Source organism: Pollicipes pollicipes, unplaced genomic scaffold, assembly GCF_011947565.3.
Source record: "Pollicipes pollicipes isolate AB1234 unplaced genomic scaffold, Ppol_2.1 Scaffold_4002;HRSCAF=4701_pilon_pilon_pilon, whole genome shotgun sequence".
NCBI classification, from domain to species: Eukaryota; Metazoa; Arthropoda; class Thecostraca; order Pollicipedomorpha; family Pollicipedidae; genus Pollicipes; species Pollicipes pollicipes.
The window spans coordinates 30,988,636-31,007,788 of record NW_023596420.1 but is presented as its reverse complement, the minus strand read 5'-3'; the positions used below and the strand labels follow the sequence as shown (position 1 = coordinate 31,007,788).

Sequence of the window (19,153 nt, the reverse complement as noted above, 5' to 3'; positions counted from 1 at the left end):
GCACGCCGGAGCACCACACACCACCAGCACGCCGTGCCCTGACGTGGTACGGCGCGAAGCGCTGTCTAATGACCATCCGGCCCCACGGTCATCAACTGCGTACGCGCGTCGCGCGCGCGCGTGCCGTCCGTACACAGGCCCATGCGTCTGGATTACGCCAAGCCCCCCGGGGCACGGCCACAGCTCCGCAGCTGCGCCCGCCGCGATAGGCGCAGCCTCAGCCTGGGCGGCCACAGGCTGACGGCGTGGCCGCATGCCGTCAGGCTAGCGCACGCCGGCCGGCGGTGTGACGTCATACGATCAGGGCAGCCGCCGGCAAGCTGACGGCATGACGGCACTTTAACGCGCTGGCCGGGCGCGGGTCCTGAGAATGACGTCACATCACCGAGAAGCAGGGCAGCGCTCGGCTGACGCGCGACGCCGCGCAGTCAGGATGAGCCTCGTGGGTAGCGTGATCTTGTGACGTCACACGATGATATCATGACGTCTCCTTACGCTGATGCTACCTCGCGGGCGTTGCGCCGCTAGATGAGAGGGCTGACAGGCACAAAGCCGCACCGACACCCGTCATTCGGTCCCGGAATTCCGATCGGCCGGCCGCACCGCGCGCCGGCGCGGCGTCGGGACGCGCCGATCACAACAGGCCATCGCATACCGCCGACGCTCCGAGTCGAGACGCTCCGAGTCGCGGCGATTCTCCGTGTGACAGCCGCGCGGCCGATATCGGCGGCCACTCAGCGGGGAGCATTACCGCCCGGATCAACAACACCCATCGGAGGCGAGCCGACCGGCTCCGGCGGCCGCGCCGGCACCGGCGAGGCGCCCGATCCCGGCGAGCCGACCGGCCCGGGCGGGCCGACCGGCTGTGGCCGCGCCGGTACCGGCGAGGCGCCCGGCACCGGCGAGACGCCCGGCTCCGGTGACCGCGCCGGCCCCGGCGAGGCGCCCGGCCCCGGCGAGCCGACCGGCTCCGGTGACCGCGCCGGCAGCCCGGCACTGGCGAGACGCCGGCTCCGGCGAGGCGACCGGCTCCGGTGACCGCGCCGGCACCGGCGAGACGCCCGGCTCCGGCGAGGCGTCCGGCTCCGGTGACCGCGCCGGCACCGGCGAGACGCCCGGCCCCGGCGAGCCGCCGGCTCCGGCGAGGCAACCGGCTCCGGTGACCGCGCCGGCACCGGCGAGACGCCCGGCACCGGCGAGGCCCCCGGCCCCGGCGAGCCGACCGACTGTGGCCGCGCCGGCACCGGCGGGGCGCCCGGTCACGCCGCCCCGATCGCCCGTGGGCCCCGGATCGAGAGTTGTCCCTTTTTCGGGATTCTGAAAACGCCTCCGTCCCGCAGACCATATTCGAAAACTTGATCCGCCCCGCACAGGAAATGTTCTTCACCATGTTCGCGTAGGCCAGCAAGGCTAATGTTTGATCAAAGACACGTATAAGTCCGCAACGCATTATCTTATCTCCACTAGTAACAAAATTAACATCGAAAAACGGCTGGCGGTTCTTGCTACGACAAAAACGCTAAGCTTCAAGATATGTAACATCATTGCGTACCGAGAAGTTTCATGAATCAGTGAGTAGGGATGGCCCCAGGCAAATAAACTGTTGCGTTGTCCAATGTAGAAGGTGACTAAGGCACTGTATCGTTTGAAAAAAAAGTTCTGGAGGCTAGTTGAAGACTGAAGCGTTCATGCTCATTTCAGAGATTTCCTTAGAGGGTAAAGAGACATGAAACTGATATTAAGATCCAGCAAACTTTTTTGGACCAAATAAATCCAAAATTTTCTTTGTGGAATCATAATCCGGACAGCCACGACGGAGGCGCGGAACATGGAGCGTCGGTACTTTAAGAAAACATTTTGTATGCATGCCATTAGGCGCTTACGGCTTGGCGTGTGAAGCTAAGCCTTGATGCTGCTGATGATGACGATGTTATGATAATGACGATGATTGGGTTTTAGCGTACACCGACTACTAAGCTCATTTTGTGCCCGAAGCCAAGCCTCCACCACAGCATGTGACATCCATGATGGTCATCTTGTCAGCTGAGATATGTTTTTGAGCGTCTGCTCTGGTTCTTGCTCAGTTGACTCTGACCATCGTTCATCCCTATCGCACCATTCATCTGTGTTTTCAGTGGAAGATACCCATTCAATCGACAATACACCCGTTTAAGCGGTGATCACCGAGTCGAATATTACTTAACTATTGTTCATGCATAAACCATACGTTTTATATCATATATATATATATATATATATATATATATATATATATATATAATCATGTGTATTATTCGCCAAGAATGTGTTTCCGTCTTCTACCAAGCTTTCCCGGTAATATGCTCCGTCCGGCTCTGGCTGTGGCTCGCATGCGTCTGCGGCCTTGCAGGGCGATGTGGCGCGGTCTCGGAGGCGCCCCGCTGACAGGGCGCCGACGGCTGACGCCGGCGCCGTTCGCGGCGGCCCGGCAGCGCATCGGCCAGACCTCCGCACGTCGCCGGCTTCTCCGGGGATCCGCCGCGGGCTGCCGCAGGGTCGCGCCGCCTCCACACCCTGCATGTGACCATCACCGCCGAGCCCTCCCACGCTCCAGCCGTCAATCGCCGAAGGAACGCGTCACCACGCCCGCGCGGCCTCCCTCGACGCCCGTCAGCCGTCGCCCGCTATCCGGACGGCATCTGGCTTCCCGGGCGCGCTCTTTTGTCGCAGTGTTCTCGGGAGCGGCGGCGGGGCGCGGGCTCTCACGCCGGCGGCGCCGACAAACAGCGATCCATCGCGGCCGGCCGGCGCGCGTCTGGCGATCGGTCAGCGGCCGTCTGCGCTCCTCCGGCGGCCGCAACACAGCCGTCACCGCCCCGCGACGGCCCGCGGCGGCCGGCGCGGCGCCGACACAACACGGCCGGGCTGCGGCGGTCGCGGGAGCGGCGGAGGGCTGCAGCTCGCCGGCGCAGGACGGGCGCCGCAGGCGTCAGCGAGGTCCGGTCAGGGGGCGTCAGGACCGCCGAACGCGGCTGGGAGCACCCGGCTCGAGCAAGAGTAGACACGAAGAGCGGAGGCACAATCAGACGATGTGCTCCCGATGATGATGATGATTTGAGCTTAAGTGCGCGCCGACTACCCTGGCCACGTAGCGCCCACTCAGCGTGCTCCCGCATTCCTGACCGATGCGGAAGCGGTCTTGGGCGTGCGCCTGTCCAGCACGGCCGTGACAGGCATGTCATGGAGACAGCGCGAGTGCCGTGGCGTCACCATGGTCAAACACGGCGGACATCCACCACCACCGCCCAGGTGAAGCCCGGCGAGAGGAGGTACCGCGCGGAGCGGTGAGGGCCGGCGGGATCTGCGCAAAGTTACCGGCCAGAGCGCTGCTCTGAGCACGCCGCCAGCGTGGGAACCGCCCGGCTGACCCGGGGTCCAGCCGCACTGCGGCAGCGGTCAGCTACAGCAGCTTCCCCGGGTGTCCGTCACGGCGCGGCCCGAGCCGAAGCCGAGCGGTTCAGGACGGTCCCAGCGCCTCCGCATCGATCGGAGGGTCCAGTGCGATCTGTGACCGCAGACACGAGCAAACACGCCGCAGCAGCTCGCCGTCCTTATTAGCGCGGCATCTGCCCATGCCGGGGAGAGCTTTGTTTTCATCCGCCGCCATCGCCAGGCGGCGAATAACGGCGGCGCTGCTGTAAATCCATCGAACACTCTACCAATAACAAGCTTGGTCGCAAAAACAAACGAATCCGCGCGCCGCTCGCCGCACTTAGAGTTCCCGTCGGATAATCCTTTGCAAGTCTGTGGGTTGATCATTTCATTGTTTGTCATTGCACCGCGGTGGCTCGGCGAGTTGTTAAGCCATCAACTTGTCGATGGCTGAGAGATGTAGTGAATCAAGTAGTGAATAAATGTCAATTAAATTGCAGTAAAATGTGACGAATGAGTACAGCAGCAAATGAATTATTCTTTCAGCTTTCACATCGGAGGAAAGATTGATCAGGTTTGAAGTGTAGAATATTCGACATGCCAGTTAATATCCAAGCCAGTTGACGCCTTTCAAACTCAATAACTAACTACCTCACCAGCTCAATAGGCGCCGTACCTAGCAGCCTTGTTACGGCAGGAACGGGTACCGGATAGCCAACGGACGCAGCGTCACGTCGCAAGCGCGCCTCCACTTCACGACCTACTGAACACAGACACAGAACACACAACACACACACACTCTTCACCTACACCGACCACACCGGGTCATCTCCGGTCAACAGTCGCGCGGCTTCTCACAGCCACGCCCCCATTCAGCGCGTGGCATTCGACGACCCTCAGTCGATCCCCCACCGTCGGGACGCACCGCTCACGCGGCGGGAAGCGGCCGCCGAAGCCCGCTCCCGGTGGCCGCGCCGTCCCGCTCGACGATGATCAGCGGGCTGGTTCCGGCGGCGGTCGGCGCGGCCGACAGGCCCGGGGCACCACCCGGGCCCGTGATGGATTGGCGAGGGATCCTCCGCTCGGCGCGCGGCTCTGATTCGGCCGGCAGAGCAGCGGCTAATAAGCGGAACCGGCTGGAATTAATCAGACCGGCCGACCTGCCCCCACCCCTCTCGAGTCCCGCACGCGAATGCCCCACCCCATCCATCAGCGGAGCACAATGAAACGTCAGCCAACTGCTCACTCCGGGGCGGGGTCGCCTGCCGCTCCCTGCTCCCGCTGCTCTCGGGGTCGCGTCTGTCCCCTGCTCCGGCGCCGACCGGTCCGGTCCCCCGCTCCCCTGCCGCCAGCGCTCGCTGTGAACGGAGCCGCGCTCGGACCGGACGGCCGCCGACGGCCGTGGAAGGCTGTCTTCGGCCGCGTTCTGACGTCGTCGACGGTCGCGGGCGGACAGAGCAGAACGCGATCAGCTCGCCGCCTGCTCAAGATCCCGGCATTCTGGGACTTCCTCGCCACGGAATGCTCCAGCGCCCCTCCATCTGTCCCGCTCATCATAGCCAGGCCTCGATTCGTGACGAGACATCACTCGTTGTGGATTACATGCGCGTAGCTCACCTAATTACAAGCGTGTAGTTCGCCGGAGTGACGGCTTCACATAATCACCACGCCCTTATACGCCGCGATAATAGGACCTAGCAGCATTCAGAATGGATACGATGCTGGTTTCCCATCCCTGGTTTTCTATTCATCCCCTCGGTAAGCGATACCGGGCGTACTTGTTCTTTCCTCCGTCGCGGTCTAGCTAAATCCTACGGCCGGGTCCGTTCCACAATCTCAATCCGTGCTCGCCCCCCACGCGTGACGTCACAAGATAATGCACGCCACCCCGCTGGGTTCTTGTTGAAAGGCTGCTGAGTTAGGACTCCCGACTCGGCGGCATCGCACACCTCGCCCGCGTCGAAATTCGCCTATCGCCCCGGCCCGGCCCGGCTATCGCCCCGGCCAACTGTGGGAACCGATGGGAAACCTGCAGCCAGCAGCACCGGACCAGCACGTCCCGGGGTTCCCAGGGCCGACCTAAGCCGAGGCCAACCAGCTCGAACCCGGCCGAGCTTAACTTCCAGTGAAGCAAACTGAATTAACCGCAAATGATATTCGCCGGCGTGAACCAAACCGAAATCAGCTACACAGACCACCAGGATTCGGGAGCGAGCTCAAATGAATCGGGCCCAGTTGTTCCACGAGTCAACAATCGCACTCTCCGCCGTCGGCACGCTCGCGCGAGACCCGTCTATCCTTCAGCGCCTCGGCGGACAGAGGCGGCCGGAGGCGGCGGCCGGAGGTGCCGGCCGCCGGGTGGTGACGCTCCCCGCCCCGCCCCACGCGCTGCAGCCCTCGCCGCACCTCCAGCCGGCCGGCCGGACGTGATCCCCCCCCGTCCGCAGGCGGTCGGCCTTGACGTTTTATCACTGGCCGATAGCCGGCCCGATGACGGCACACGTTGTAATCAAGCTCAATAACTGAGCGCTGGGCTCGGCCTGAACTGGCAGACGAGCACACGGTGCAGCGGCGCGGCCTCCAAGAGCGCCGGGCAGCGCCGGGCCCGGGCACTAGGCGCTCCATCAGACCCCTCGTGGCACGCTCTGGCACAAGGCACGTGGAGCAGCGGCGCAGCCTCGGCCAGCGACGGGCTCGGACACCCGAGCGCCCCACGAGACGCCTCGTGGCACGAGACACGCGCCCTTTTTCTGGTACTCACGGGCACAAAGACGCACTCGATAGATTTTGCATGGTGTGTAAATATAAGCCGCGTCACGAACGACCGGTGAAGGTCTTTGAACTGATGGATGAAGCAAATTGTCCAGATAATTTGCGCTCGTAAGAGACGTATCGCTGGGCGCAACCAGTTGCAAGGGGTCGCCATTTGACCTTCAGTCCCCGAAGGCCATGGAAACGTTACGGCCACCTGCACCCGGGCCGGTCGCGTTTCAGGCCACAAAGCAGCTGACATATCAACAACTCCCTCTCCCGTCTTTGTCCCACCTGTGGGTCTAAACAATGGAAAAGCCAAAGCCATGTTGAAAAAACAAACAATCACTGGTATCATGGCCTAACATCCATCCACAACTAACTCAGAGGGGGGACACCCCCCCCCCCCCCCAAGCACTCATTCCTTACAAGCATCCGTGTCCAGCAGCTGGCCACCTTCCGTCCAATGACGCAGCGGGACTTACTGTAGACGAGGAGGGCGAAGGTCTTGGTAATCTCCTGGTTGGTGCCGTAGCGAGCCTTGCAGGTGTAGTTCCCGGAGTCATTCTCCGTGATGTTAGAGACGAACAGCTCCCTGCCCTTTCCAGACGATGCGTCGCTCGAGTACAGCCTAAGGGTGCGGGTCGGGTCAGGTCAGGTCAGGTTAGGTCGAGTCAGGTCGGGTCGCAGCTGCGGGAGCCCACAGTTGAACAGTCGTGTTCCGGCTACGCTACAACAAACGACCAAGCCATGCAGGGGTCAGTACGGGTCAAGGTCACACCCCATGTCCAACGCAGAAAACGCAATTGGGCTGACAATGGTTATGTAACTATACATCCCACAGAGACTCGCATGCGCATGATCGGGGGGGGGGGGGGGGGCTGCGCTTTGCCGACAATTTTGACGATTGTGACATTTATATCTGCCGCCATCTTATACGTAAAAGAGCAAAAACGTCAGCACCTTGAGCCGGCGTAAAGAAGTCAACCACTCAATTAGCTCAATAGCTATTTTGCATCATCGTGCATTATCTCATGCCGTGCCATAATCATCGTATGCCATATAAATAATAAGCTACGTTTGTCAAAAGAATGCTACGAGGTAGCATGTCAACAACTCATCGTCAACATCAATTAAGCAGTTTGGCATGTTTGAAACTGCGCCTGATCCACGGTCGGTTCCATGGTCCACATAGTGACACGTGGCTTGGACCCCCCGCGTGCTTGCAATGATCAAAGTTGCCCAGAAGCGCAAACTTTGGCAAATCGATCCAGCATGCACAAGGCGCCAGTGCTGAGAGCAATTCAAATGTTTCTCGGCGCCGTTTCGTGAAAGGTTACGACCAAAACTGTGCCGGTCTAAGAATAACGCGCGAGCAATTCGTCGCACACCACCTCCCGGTTCGACTTCACCGACAGTGACACGTGCTCAGTGGGCGCGCGCTCAGAGAGACACGTGCTCAGTGGGCACGAGACAGTGGGCACGTGCCCCCCACGGCGCGGCGGTGACGGATCACACGGTTTGATTTCGGCGTGCGGTGAAGTGAAATGACCGCGGCCATCCATGCATGGCATACGGGATGCCGGATCGGCACGCCGGACACAATGCCGCGTGTGGCGACAAACGCACGGCTACGTAAGGACCGGCTGAATTTTGAGCACCGTGAACGCACGAGCATTACATTGATCGCCCAAGCGCCTGGCAATGAAACGCCGTCTGAGGTCAAGCCCCGCGGAGCTGCGGGGTCGTCCGAGGCTGGCTTCGCGTTCACGGTGCGGGCTACGGGGGCGCCCCCGGACCGAGGGTCCAGACCGGGGGCGCCGCGGGACCGGTCCGGGACCCGGGCCGAAGATGCCACGAGGCCGACCTCACAGCAGGACGCCAGGACGGCCCACTGGCCGGGAGTGCCTACAAGCCGCCAGCGCCCACGTCCCAGCCCGCCCATCGCCCCAGGGCACCGAGGCCCTAAATCAAGCCCGAATTAGAGCCGGCTGACGGAGGGCAATACCTGTCAGCCGCCACCAGTCCGCATCTCTCACGGTCAGGGCCCGAGCCAGCGTCATAAACGTCAGGACGGCGGGCTTCTGGCGCAGTGACTGTCACTTCGGCGTCATGTTCGTCACTCCGATCGCGTTCACGTTGTTGGGCGCATATGCAAGCTTATATCAATTTTACGGACCTCCTTTCGGCTCAGATTACATAAATCCGGTCGTGGAAACATTCCCTTGAACTTGGTTAGATTCATGAAGAAAACCAATACTAACAGGGAAGCCGGATTTTTGGTGGATTGATAACGCGAAGGACTCACATAGTCAAAGTCAGGTAGGTGTTTCATGGGCTTCTTTGACTTATTTGTGCAGTAACACGACTTGTTTGCAAGCCGAGAGGTATACCGGCTGGGGTTTGGTACATAACGCAAAAGGAGGGCAACACGTCGAACAGTTCCACTTCACCGCACGTCACTCATACGCAATACGCCTCTACGACCGGCATGAACGGCGTAGCACACATCAATACAAATGAGCCATACACGGATGCAGTTGAACCGCGAACACGAAACGACATAAACGCTTAACAAACGGACGGGAAATCTAGACATAAATCTACCACGCATAGCAACGACTTATTTATATTTATCTACACGATCCACCACACCTAAAGGGGAGACGCAAAGGTGTGATCGAGAGAACGATCTATCAAAAACAGCAGCACAATGCATCGGTGTAGCCTGAGTGCGTGGTGAAAAGCGACTGATTGGCACCAGCCATCGACAGAAGTCAAGAAAGAAGCCAAGAAATGCACAAGCCAGACATAAGCCGAGAAGAGAATTGGCAATGCGCCAAAGCGATGTCTCGGGCGTGACGCCGGCGAACGCTGACGTCACGCCCCCCCCCCCCCCTCATTGGTGTCCGCCGGCCACGAGCATGCCATGCACAACAGACAGCCGCCGCACGCCATGCACCGGAATGCAAGGGAAGGATCCCGACGAGACAGAGTCGGGCGACGGCACGGAGCCGGTCACGGATTGGACGGCCTCTGAGTGTCCGGTAGGCTGCGCGTCCCTCGCGACGACCATCGAACTGGCACGCCGCCAACACCGGCGCGACCCAGCGAAATTCGCTTTACAACTGTTTACTATTACACAACGCGGCAGCGGACGCGGCTCAGACGTGTCAGATAACCGGCCTGTTTATCCCCCTCCCCTCCCAGTTGTGACCTTGACCTTGGCAGTCCCTGATTAGCCGGCGCAAAAACCGGCCACATCCTCCGCGCAGCGCGAACAGACGTCGCTGCGTCTTGCACCACGCACGTGTGTCAACAGCCAGTGACCGGCGGTGGGCTTTGTGGGCCGAAATCGACGGAAGGACAGTCGCCGACCGATGTTTTGCGGTGCTCCGAACACGCCGACTCACACTCTGACGGTCAATTAGACCCTGGCAGTTCCATTTAATAACCGTTCGCGGCGCCTTCATGAAGCGTCACAATGGCCGCTCGTCGATCAGACGAAAGTGGCGCACCGGGTCGGCGAGCGAGGGGGGGGGGGGGCAGGTCGCGGCACGACACGGTCCGGGCACGTGCCGGGCCCGCCGCGCGGTACACTACAGCAGGTACGACAGCGCAGGAGAACCCGGCGGTCGTGTGGCATACCTGGGAGGCTGGGCTCCAGGGCTTGGAACAGGAAACGTGGCGTTAGAGACGCGTGGGACCAGACGCACGCTCCAAAACCGAGCGCGCAGCGGCGCGGCAAAGATCCCGAAGCCCCGCTCGAAAACGCCTCCGCCGTTCAAGCTCAACCGCCCGCAGGCACAGTCATTCCAACAGGGGTCGTCCAGAAGAAGCAGAGTCGTCGGACAGCGCAAGAAGAGCACTTGACGCGGCAGGTATGTACACGGACGCCTTCCCTCCCCCTCCCCGCCGGACAGCGGACGGAGACACCCGCCCCGCCCCGCCGAGCGCCGCCCCGGCAGTGGTCGACCGCCTCACCGATTCTGCCGCTCGTCAGGCACCTCCTGGCCGCGCGGGTCCAGCCAGACCACGTCGTCGACCAGCTGCTCGTGCTGCTGGCTGACGCGGCAGGTGAAGAAGCCGGTGGTGCCGAGGTCGCGGCGGATCACGCTCCCCGTCGGCAGGACGGTGAGGTGCGGCGCCTCCTGGGCCAGCGACACTGCCGGAGGGGGCGAGAGGTCAGCTGGCTGCGGCGCGCGGGGCACACGAGACGGACGCGTGGCCGGCACAACGGAGCCAGAGGAGGTCAGGCGAACTGCCCCGCCGAAGTGTCTACCATATGCGCATGGGGTCATAGCGTCAGCTGGAATGAAGTGTGAGCGGCTCGAACGCATCAACGGTCTTCTCGCAATACCTAACGAAGGATCAGATAGAGCTCCAGATAACTCCCGCCTGATCAGACGGCAGGTCCACTCCACAAAACTCCCCGGATTTAGGGGCAAGATCCCATCTATGGGCCCACAAATCCGTCCAGCGGTAACGTGAACACAGCGCGAGGGCTGTAGGGCTACTTTACGACGCTTTTAACATTTCAGATTCTATCTGAAATGAGGCGTCACGGCGAGTCACGAACACCGGCACGGAGGTCGGGTTCACGGAGAGCGAACAAATCCGGAGACTGCGCCGGTCAGGGGCATCCGTGTCTCCTAAGCAGGCGAAGATTCGGGAGCGACCTGGCACGGTTCTAAAACTCGGGCTGTAATTTTAATTGTTATTAATTATACATATAGTTTATATATATATATATATATATATATATATATATATATATGATTAATAATCAATATATGATTATATAAAAATGTTTAATTGTAATCAAAATTGTTACTGCAACTATAATTTTCTGCTTCCGCACATTCCATTCGAACACACTTTCCTATGGCTCGTTGCACGGCGATTCATGCATCCTCTCACCCGAGTTCTTTTCCCACAATATTCTTGGACCAACGCACCGCATAACTAACAACACATGCGAATCGATGCAGCGTGACGCAGTAACTCCTCGACGTCCAGGTGCAACACCGCATGGTCACCTCGGCCTTGACTTTCTCGTGCTTGCGTTAATCAATCCACAAAAACAATTCGTGTGCGCCAGCCGTCCGCCACAAGAAATAGTGGAATCGCGTGACTTCTCTCCGGCAGCAAAAAGGCTTTCAATTTTGTTTTCTGTGAAAACAAGGTCATTTCCAAGACACTCGTCTCAAATGGTGTAGCGGGACCATCGCAGCCACTCTCCCGCTGGTAATAACACCGGCAGTGGGCCGGCTAACTCGCACAATGTCACCAAACATCCCAACCGCCCAAAAGGACACGGGATACCGGACACTTTCCAAGTGTGGGAAGCACCAAGACACGTTTGTCATGATAGAAAGGACTGAATCTAACAAATAAGCTTCATTTCATCTTGCATAGGGCAGGCAGAAATGACTTTTGCTCCCTCTCTTTTCGGCGAGACGCCCCAATGGAAGCGTCATTTTGACACGCCCAATCCTTTCACACCTAGCTGCAAATGACCGCCGGTAGCCGGACATCGAACAGCCACTTCTGCACTACACACCTGGCACGAGCCATTAAAACCATGGTCGGCACCTGCCCGCTGCGACTCCACAGAAGCAAGAACCAAAACCGGTCGGTTCCCCGAGACGGACCACCGGCTCGCCCGGGGCGGCGCGTCAGCCCGCCGCCGCCGGCCCCAGCAAGCTCTTACCCAGCTGGAAGGCGAGGCTGATGAGCGGATTCATCAGCACCGCTGGTGAAGGCCCGCCTCCTCAGACCGCTCGCACCACCAGTCACCACCCGCGGCGTCCATGACCTGGGCCGCCGCGCGCCTCCAGTCACCGCCGGTACGCCGCGGCCGGGTCTGCGGCCGCCGTCGCCGACCCCGGCCGTCGCCTCGGGCGCTTGTGCGGCTTCGAAGGTCGGCCGCCGCCCCAGATTGGGCGCTCGCCACCGCCCCAAAAAACGCCACACCAAAGCCTCGGGGCGTTTTTCGGCCGCAGGTTCCGCTGACGCCGGTCGGCAGGTCGGATCGAGAGTGGCGGAGCCTCCCACGGCCGGCCCGACCGATAACGAGCGAGATGCCCTCGCGCCGCCCAGCTGACGCCCCCGAGCGGAGCTGAGCTCGGGCTCAGCGCAGTCCCATCAGTCTCCTGTCGCCTCACCAGGCCGGTCGACGATCCCCGTTAGTGAGCTTCTGGACGAATTTCGCAAACTTCATGGCCTCCCAGGGCCAGGCGACCGCTCTCGTCGCAGTCCGGTTCCGGCGACCGACGCGGGTCACGTCCCCCGCCGTCGCCGGCGTTCTGCCCACGCCCCGCGGAAGGGAGGGTCCCGCGGCCCTGCTGTCGGCGAGCTCTCGCAGCACGAGACTGCCCTCTCCGCGGCCGTCTCCGGCGGCGGCAGCTCAGGCGTGACATCTGCTCACCCCCGCTGGGCGCTGATGCGAGCTGTCCTGCCCGCGCCGATCGCGTCACGCGCCGCGCCGCGCCGCGCCACGCCACGCCACGCCGGCCGGCCCGCGGGCGGCGCCCTCGCCAGGCGGCGGACGCGCCGCAGGCGGCCGGCTGGGTGACGATCGCAGCGCGGAGGCGGCGGATGCGTCAACGAAACGGCGCGGGGGAAACGGCCGCGGCGTGGAAACGGCGCCCGTCGGCGCTGATCATAGCAGACGCCGCACGTGCTACGGACCGAGGCGGCGACGCCATGAATGCGGGAACAGTATCGACAACGTACGTAATACTTCAACGCAGGCTTCACATGGCGAACGGGGTCGTGCCCGTCGTGTCGGAACGAGGTCGGCGAGCGGGGTCCCACGATGAGGGTGTGTAACTCTTGTCCGCGAGCTTGCGTCGGCGGCGTGCGAGAACGCTCGCCACCAAGCAGCTCGCCTGTACACGCAGAACACGCACGGACACGCGCACGGCAAACCACCTGCAACCGTGAGCACGCGACCCTGCCCGAGTCGCAACACGGTCACGACCGCGCCGACAACGACGGCTAGACTGGGCGAATTCCCGCCCCAATGGTCTGTCAACGCCCAGCATGGTCAGCGGCGGCCCGCAGGCCTGACCGGCCGGCCACACGCACCAACTCACACCCAAACCGCACCGCAGGCGCGTGAAAACGGCCCCGAGTCCTCACAGCGTGTCGTCGCGGTTACATGTTCCGGTGCCCGCCTGCTATGATCGCCACGGTGCCAACTCTACGAGGAAGGGAAGGAGAGACCTTGCCGTGGCTGACAATGTGTGCCGCATGGACCCAACGGGGCACGTGCGTCAGTCACGGTCCCCTCTCATAGCGGGGGCCAGGCTGCACCCCGCAGAGGCTCGGGGCGGCCGTAAATGGGTGTATCCATCACAGCGTAATGGATACCGCGAAAACAGGAACACTGCGGACGAGGGGACGGCAAATCGGCTTACCTTCGGCTGGGCCGGGTCCCGGCGGGCGGTCATCACAATGATCACGGCCGCATTGTCGGCGCACGTGCCGTATTACCGGTGCGACGCCGTCAACAAAACGACGCTAATATATGACAGGGTAATGAGCGTCGCGTGCCAATCAAAGCCAGCGCGCGCGCACGACGCTACGTATAAATGAGGAAGAGTCGGGAGTGGGGGAATGACAAAAAAACCTCGTGATTCATGGCCGGGGCCGGGGCGGGGGGCGGAAGCAGAACGGATTGGCCTTCCCGGATTAACTCGGCCGCCCCAGGAGCCAATCAAGACGCGTTTCCAATCCGGCTCATATGCATACACGGCTCGAGCGGGCGTAAACAGAAAACTTATAACTGCCCTTAACCTGATTACGACAGTCGCCATCAAGCCGAGACCGGCGGCGGGGCACTTGTGGGTCCTCGTCAAATCAAGAACTGGCACAAAGCACGTGTGCTTTGGAAGTGCACACCCCATCATTGTGGGGGAGACCGCTTCCGCCACGCCGGTCCCGTTCAGCCGCGCCACCGCCCCAGCGGCGAGGAGTCGCCGCAGGCCGGCGCAGACGCACGGTCCCGCGCGGCCCCGCAGCGCAGCGCCCCGCGCGGTGCGTCGGGTCCTGAGACGGCTCCCGCTTCCGCAGCGCGGCCGGGTGAAGCAACTTCCTGCGATGGCTATCTGCGAGCGGCTGTCGCCCGCCGCCGGCCCGGCAAATGAGTTAGTGTGTGCCGCTGACGTCTGGCTGCAGCTTATGTCAATGTCAGGGAGCCGGCGACAGTTTTACGTCGGGCATTTAACGCCGGCGCTGGCGTTCGCGCGATTTCATCGCGCCGCCGCGTCAATGCCGGACTTCGTTATCGCTTTTTACGCGACGGTTTTAGCTCGCTCGCCGGCGGGCGATGTCCTTTCATTGCGGCCGTCGCGGCGCGGGAGCCGCTTCAGATTTCGTCCCCGACGAACATCAGCCACATCCGCGCGGGCTGCCACGCCACGCATGGCGCGCAACGGTGAATCGGTGTGAAATTGGCTTGTAGCGGGGTTCAGTGTAGCGAGTGAGGGCGCCGCCGCCTTGACTCGCTATCAGGAAAGATGTTCAAAGCTGGGAAGCGCCTTAACGCCAATACAACTGCACTTGAATACGCCCCATTCACTACTGTCCATTCCACAACACACACTAAACTCCCAGCAGTTGCAAGCGCCCCGGACTGTTTCGCATCACATCGCAGGAGCCTGCGTCTCACCACCGCGTCGGCGGCCGGCGGTCGGCAGCCCACGCGCAACAAAGGGTTGGTCTCCACGCGGCATCGGCCGCCGGGCCGCCGGCTCACTAATTGGTCCGCTCTGGCTCCAGGTGCAGAGCTCGTTATGCGCACTCCTGCGCCGGAGGTGCCACCCGGCGTATAATTGGGCGGGATAAGCCGCGCGGGCCGCGCGGACAAAGCCCACGCACCGACGTCGGGGCGGACCCGGTCGGCGGAGGCGGCAGGCGGCGGTGACGGCAGGCAGGTCGGGGACATTGCGTGGCCAACGCGACGCTCTGCTCCACGTGTTCGGGCATAATTGTCAAAATGCTCTCGCATGTCGCCGGGGGATATTGTTTGTTTACCTGCGTGCGAGCCGCCGTGCACCATCGCCGCATGCTCCGTGAGCGCGCGTGCGTGCGTGCGTGCGTGCGTGCCGCGGGGCGGGCCGGCACGCCGCGCCGCGCCACGCCATCCGTTTTAATTGCACGCCTGTCCTATCTGGGGCCGATCTCAGCGCCGGCCACCACCGCTTGGCTTTTTCTCTGCAACGATCGCCGGCCTTTTCACGGCGGTTCGACCAAAAACAGGCGGCTGCGGCGGCAGCCCGGGCTCGACAGCGTCCGAAAAACAGAGCCGCGCCAGGCGAGAGGCCGCCGTAGGAAGCTCATCGCACCAGCCGGCAGAGTGTTAGTGTAGGTCACACATATCACGCAGGCAGTTCGTCTTCCTGGCTTCGCATCCAGCTGGCAGATAGCGTGGGACAGGGAGCATCAAGACTATGAATTAGGTGGCAAGGCAAGGTCGAAGTTGGTGATTGCATTCAGTGCAGTCCATTCATCACAACGGTTACGATGCCACGCTGGGATCGCCTTATGTGTGTTGTGTGATACCGATAAGGGATACGAATGCCTTCGATCATCCAGTGTTGTTCTCACCAGATACAATATCGTCACTAGATGCATAAATGATATACAGAAACGACATTTTCTGAGCCGGCTGTGATGCTACGCACAGCCAGAACTTGTGATGGTCGCGACTTCCAAATTCGTCAAGGATATCAACTCACAGAACAGCACAGTGTGCTGGAAAACGGATTGACCACTGCACGTGATTTTCCCAAGAGCCCCAACGTGGGCAGAAGGCTAATTTCTGCATGACGTGTCGCCGTTTTTGTCCTCGGAGGAGGCAGGTCACGGGATGGGCACGCTGACAGGCCTGGGCGGGTCAGGGCGGGCTGGAGCGGCACGGACCCGCGCGAGCGCGTCCAAAAGCAGCGACCGCCGCCGCCTGCCGAACTCTGCCCGACATCGACGGCGTCGGCGACCCTGGCAGGTGACGCTGACCCTGCTCACCGACAGGCCAAAGTCCCGTGGGCGAAGGAGGCGGTAGGAATGCGCGGGAGTGGAGGCGGGGCCCGCTTGTGTTGACGGATTACATGCTCTGCGATGAAGCCTGACCGCCTCCGCACAAGAAAAGTCGGCGACGACCTATTTTCGTGGAGCGGTCATCGAACATTGTCTCATCGCCAAAAGCTCTCAAACACCTCTCCGATATTACCCAAACTTCGCCGTCTTCCGCCCATAAATCCCAAGTTTGGCCATGCGTTCAGCGCCACCGGTGAGTGCATCATCTCTAACAAACGATCGCTCCGCGTCTTTAACGCTGACGGAGCAGACTCGTGGCAACTTTCGCATATCAGTTCCGCACGGGAACACAACTTCGAATGCCAGACAAGGTCATGGGAGACGCATGGAGGACAATACAGCGCGGCGGTGAGCGGCCGAGAGGCAGCAGCGGCCAGCCGCCTGTGGCGGCCGCCTATCCCCACATCGGGGGGGGGGGGGGGGGGGCTTTAGGGTGCTTCGACCGCGCGGTCATATAGCTTGATGACACGTGGTGGCCAATGAATGAAGGCCAGTGACCTACATGTCATGTCTCGACAAAACAACGAATGAATGCTGACAACCTTTTCCAATATTGAAAACAATGCATCAAACCTGTTTGCCGTGTCCACGTTCTGAGATTCCCTTGTATTCGACACTATTTGCATAATCATAACACCCTATCCTGCTTTAACCTGTTAATTTAACGACCTCCGGACGCTGTGATTTAACATAGAAACTCCGAACATAAGATTTAACTAGCCGGAAATGTGGTTCCGAGATCATTATGTCATCACCTAAAAACTCGCCATAATTTCACCGCACGCCCGGATGCAGGACAGCCCAAGGTGCCCGGAAATGAGCGTGTTTTGGGGCCCGGATCCCACGGCTAAGTGAATGGCCTGTCAAGAGTAGGCAGACGACAGACACGTCAACGGACCGCCGACGTCATCACGACGCCGTGTCTGCCAGCGCGGCGGCCTGGCCGGAGGCACAGCGACGGGGGCTGGGGAAGCACAGACGCGGATGTCGGGGGGGGGGGGGAGGCAGGGCTGGCGTCTGGCAGCAGCTAAGCGGACGTCTGGGGGGAGGGGGCAGGGCTGGTGTCTGGCAGCAGCTAAGCGGATGTCTGGGGAGAGGGGGCAGGGCTGGTGTCTGGCAGCAGATAAGCAGACGAGCGGTTCGAGAACATCGAAACAGATGTCAACAGCGTGGATGCGGGCATCTTAGGAGCACTGAGGTATGAATGTGACGGCACAAGAGCGGACATCTCAAACCTCAGGCAAGTGGGTACAAAGGCACGCCGCGTCTGGAAGCCCGGAGCACCAGCGGGCATGTGGGAGCACAGACACGTGGACCTGGAAACAACGGTACACCCACTTGAGAGCACAGGGAGGTGGTGTCTGGGAGCACAGGAGCACAGATCGGAGACCACAGGCGACACGAGAAAAGCAGCGCCCGACTACCGCTGTCTAGTGTACGCATGCACGGAAGCCGCGTTTACCTGAAAAAGGAACGCGACGTATGTCGTCACGCAGCCATAGGCGTCTGCAGCGACTGGCGCAATTATCCTCACGCTCAGGGCCACGGCCCAACCCCGATTCTAAACGCCTAGGCACTAAACGGACTCTATGCGTCCACAGGACTCCCGAGTGCTCACTGAGGACTCAGAGCGCTCACTGAGGGCTCAGGGTGCTCACTGGGGATTTAGCAGAACCCCTGAGTGAGACGTGCGGTAGGCACTGAACATAAGTTAAAGAACAATATTTTAACGTGCAGGACGAGCCTCACCCTCCTGCCGTATATCCCCGGCGCGCTCTCATATCACCTTGGAGTTAGATGGAAAACGCCGGCGCTTTGGTCACAGCATGAACACCGCTTCAAACAAGGAAGCGGCCCGTTCCCATGAAATAATTAGGGTTACCGCTGGCTTGCTTGGTACAGAATCGCCACATCCTAATGATGCTACCGATTGAAAAAGGACCATCAGCGCCAAACACCCTCATTTTCTCCACCCATTTGTCAAACCGCCTGTAACAGGACAGTCTCCGCGAATTTGAAGCGAGTGTCTATTATCTTAATGTCACCGTAATGACAGAGCATCATCAGCGCATAAAGCACAATGTCTCGCATTATAGACATCATGCTGCCATTTATCCTTCGCCTAATACATCAACTACCGACCGCAAGACACATTTTACCCGTAGATTCGATCAGTGTAGCGAGCAGCTCGACGCAACAGAACGGTCTCCGAAGTGTTTATTGACTTCGGCGCCAGACAGACGCGTAACTCAGCCTCACACATACTGGCTGTATCCAAAGGTCATATCGCGGCCAGCAAGTGCCTTCAGGTAGCTTTCCTGCACACATGGGTGGGCTGACTTATGTCACCACCAAACTGCGCCCGGACGCTGAAGCAGCGCGAAATTAACTGACAAGTTCCGTGCATTACGGAGTTAAGCCTGCGGCGCACGGAACCGCTCTAGCCAGTCGGCGAAACAAAAACAAGGCGCCGTCGGCAGCCCATTAAGTTTAAGCAGCAGCCAGCATCATCTGCAACAGTAAATCACGCACGCTGTCAAGGGCAGCGCCATCTCTCAGACAAAAACTAAACCACCATGGACAAAGGAGGACGGCGCGGGCCGACGAGGCGAGAGCAATCGCCGCCAAGATCCGATTACCGTGCGTAATTGACGATCAGACGACCTGGGTCAACCCGCCAGTGGCCCACGCCTGCCCAACTGACGACCGGCACAAAAACCGGGTGACCTGGATCGGTCGGCAGAGGACCCACAGAGATCAGTCCAGTCGGCGGATGAGTGAGAAGGGCCCGCGGCTTCTGGAATAACCCCAGCGAACGCCCCGCAACGCGCCAGCCGTGCCGAGCGGAGACCGCGCCGGGGCTTACGGCCGGGATCCGCGAGGCATG

General features: G+C 60.8%; 1 protein-coding gene across 1 annotated transcript in view; it reads right to left on the bottom strand.

Moving 5' to 3' along the window:
• Positions 1–19,153, bottom strand: part of LOC119094379 (fasciclin-2) — a 92,509-nt gene that overhangs the window by 33,198 nt on the left and 40,158 nt on the right. The window contains exons 2-4 of the mRNA XM_037217442.1: positions 10,147–10,327; positions 9,811–9,831; positions 6,648–6,793 (exon numbers count right to left, since the gene is read on the bottom strand). Coding sequence (XP_037073337.1) covers positions 6,648–6,793; positions 9,811–9,831; positions 10,147–10,327 — 348 coding nt within the window. The remainder of the gene's footprint in view (positions 1–6,647; positions 6,794–9,810; positions 9,832–10,146; positions 10,328–19,153) is intronic.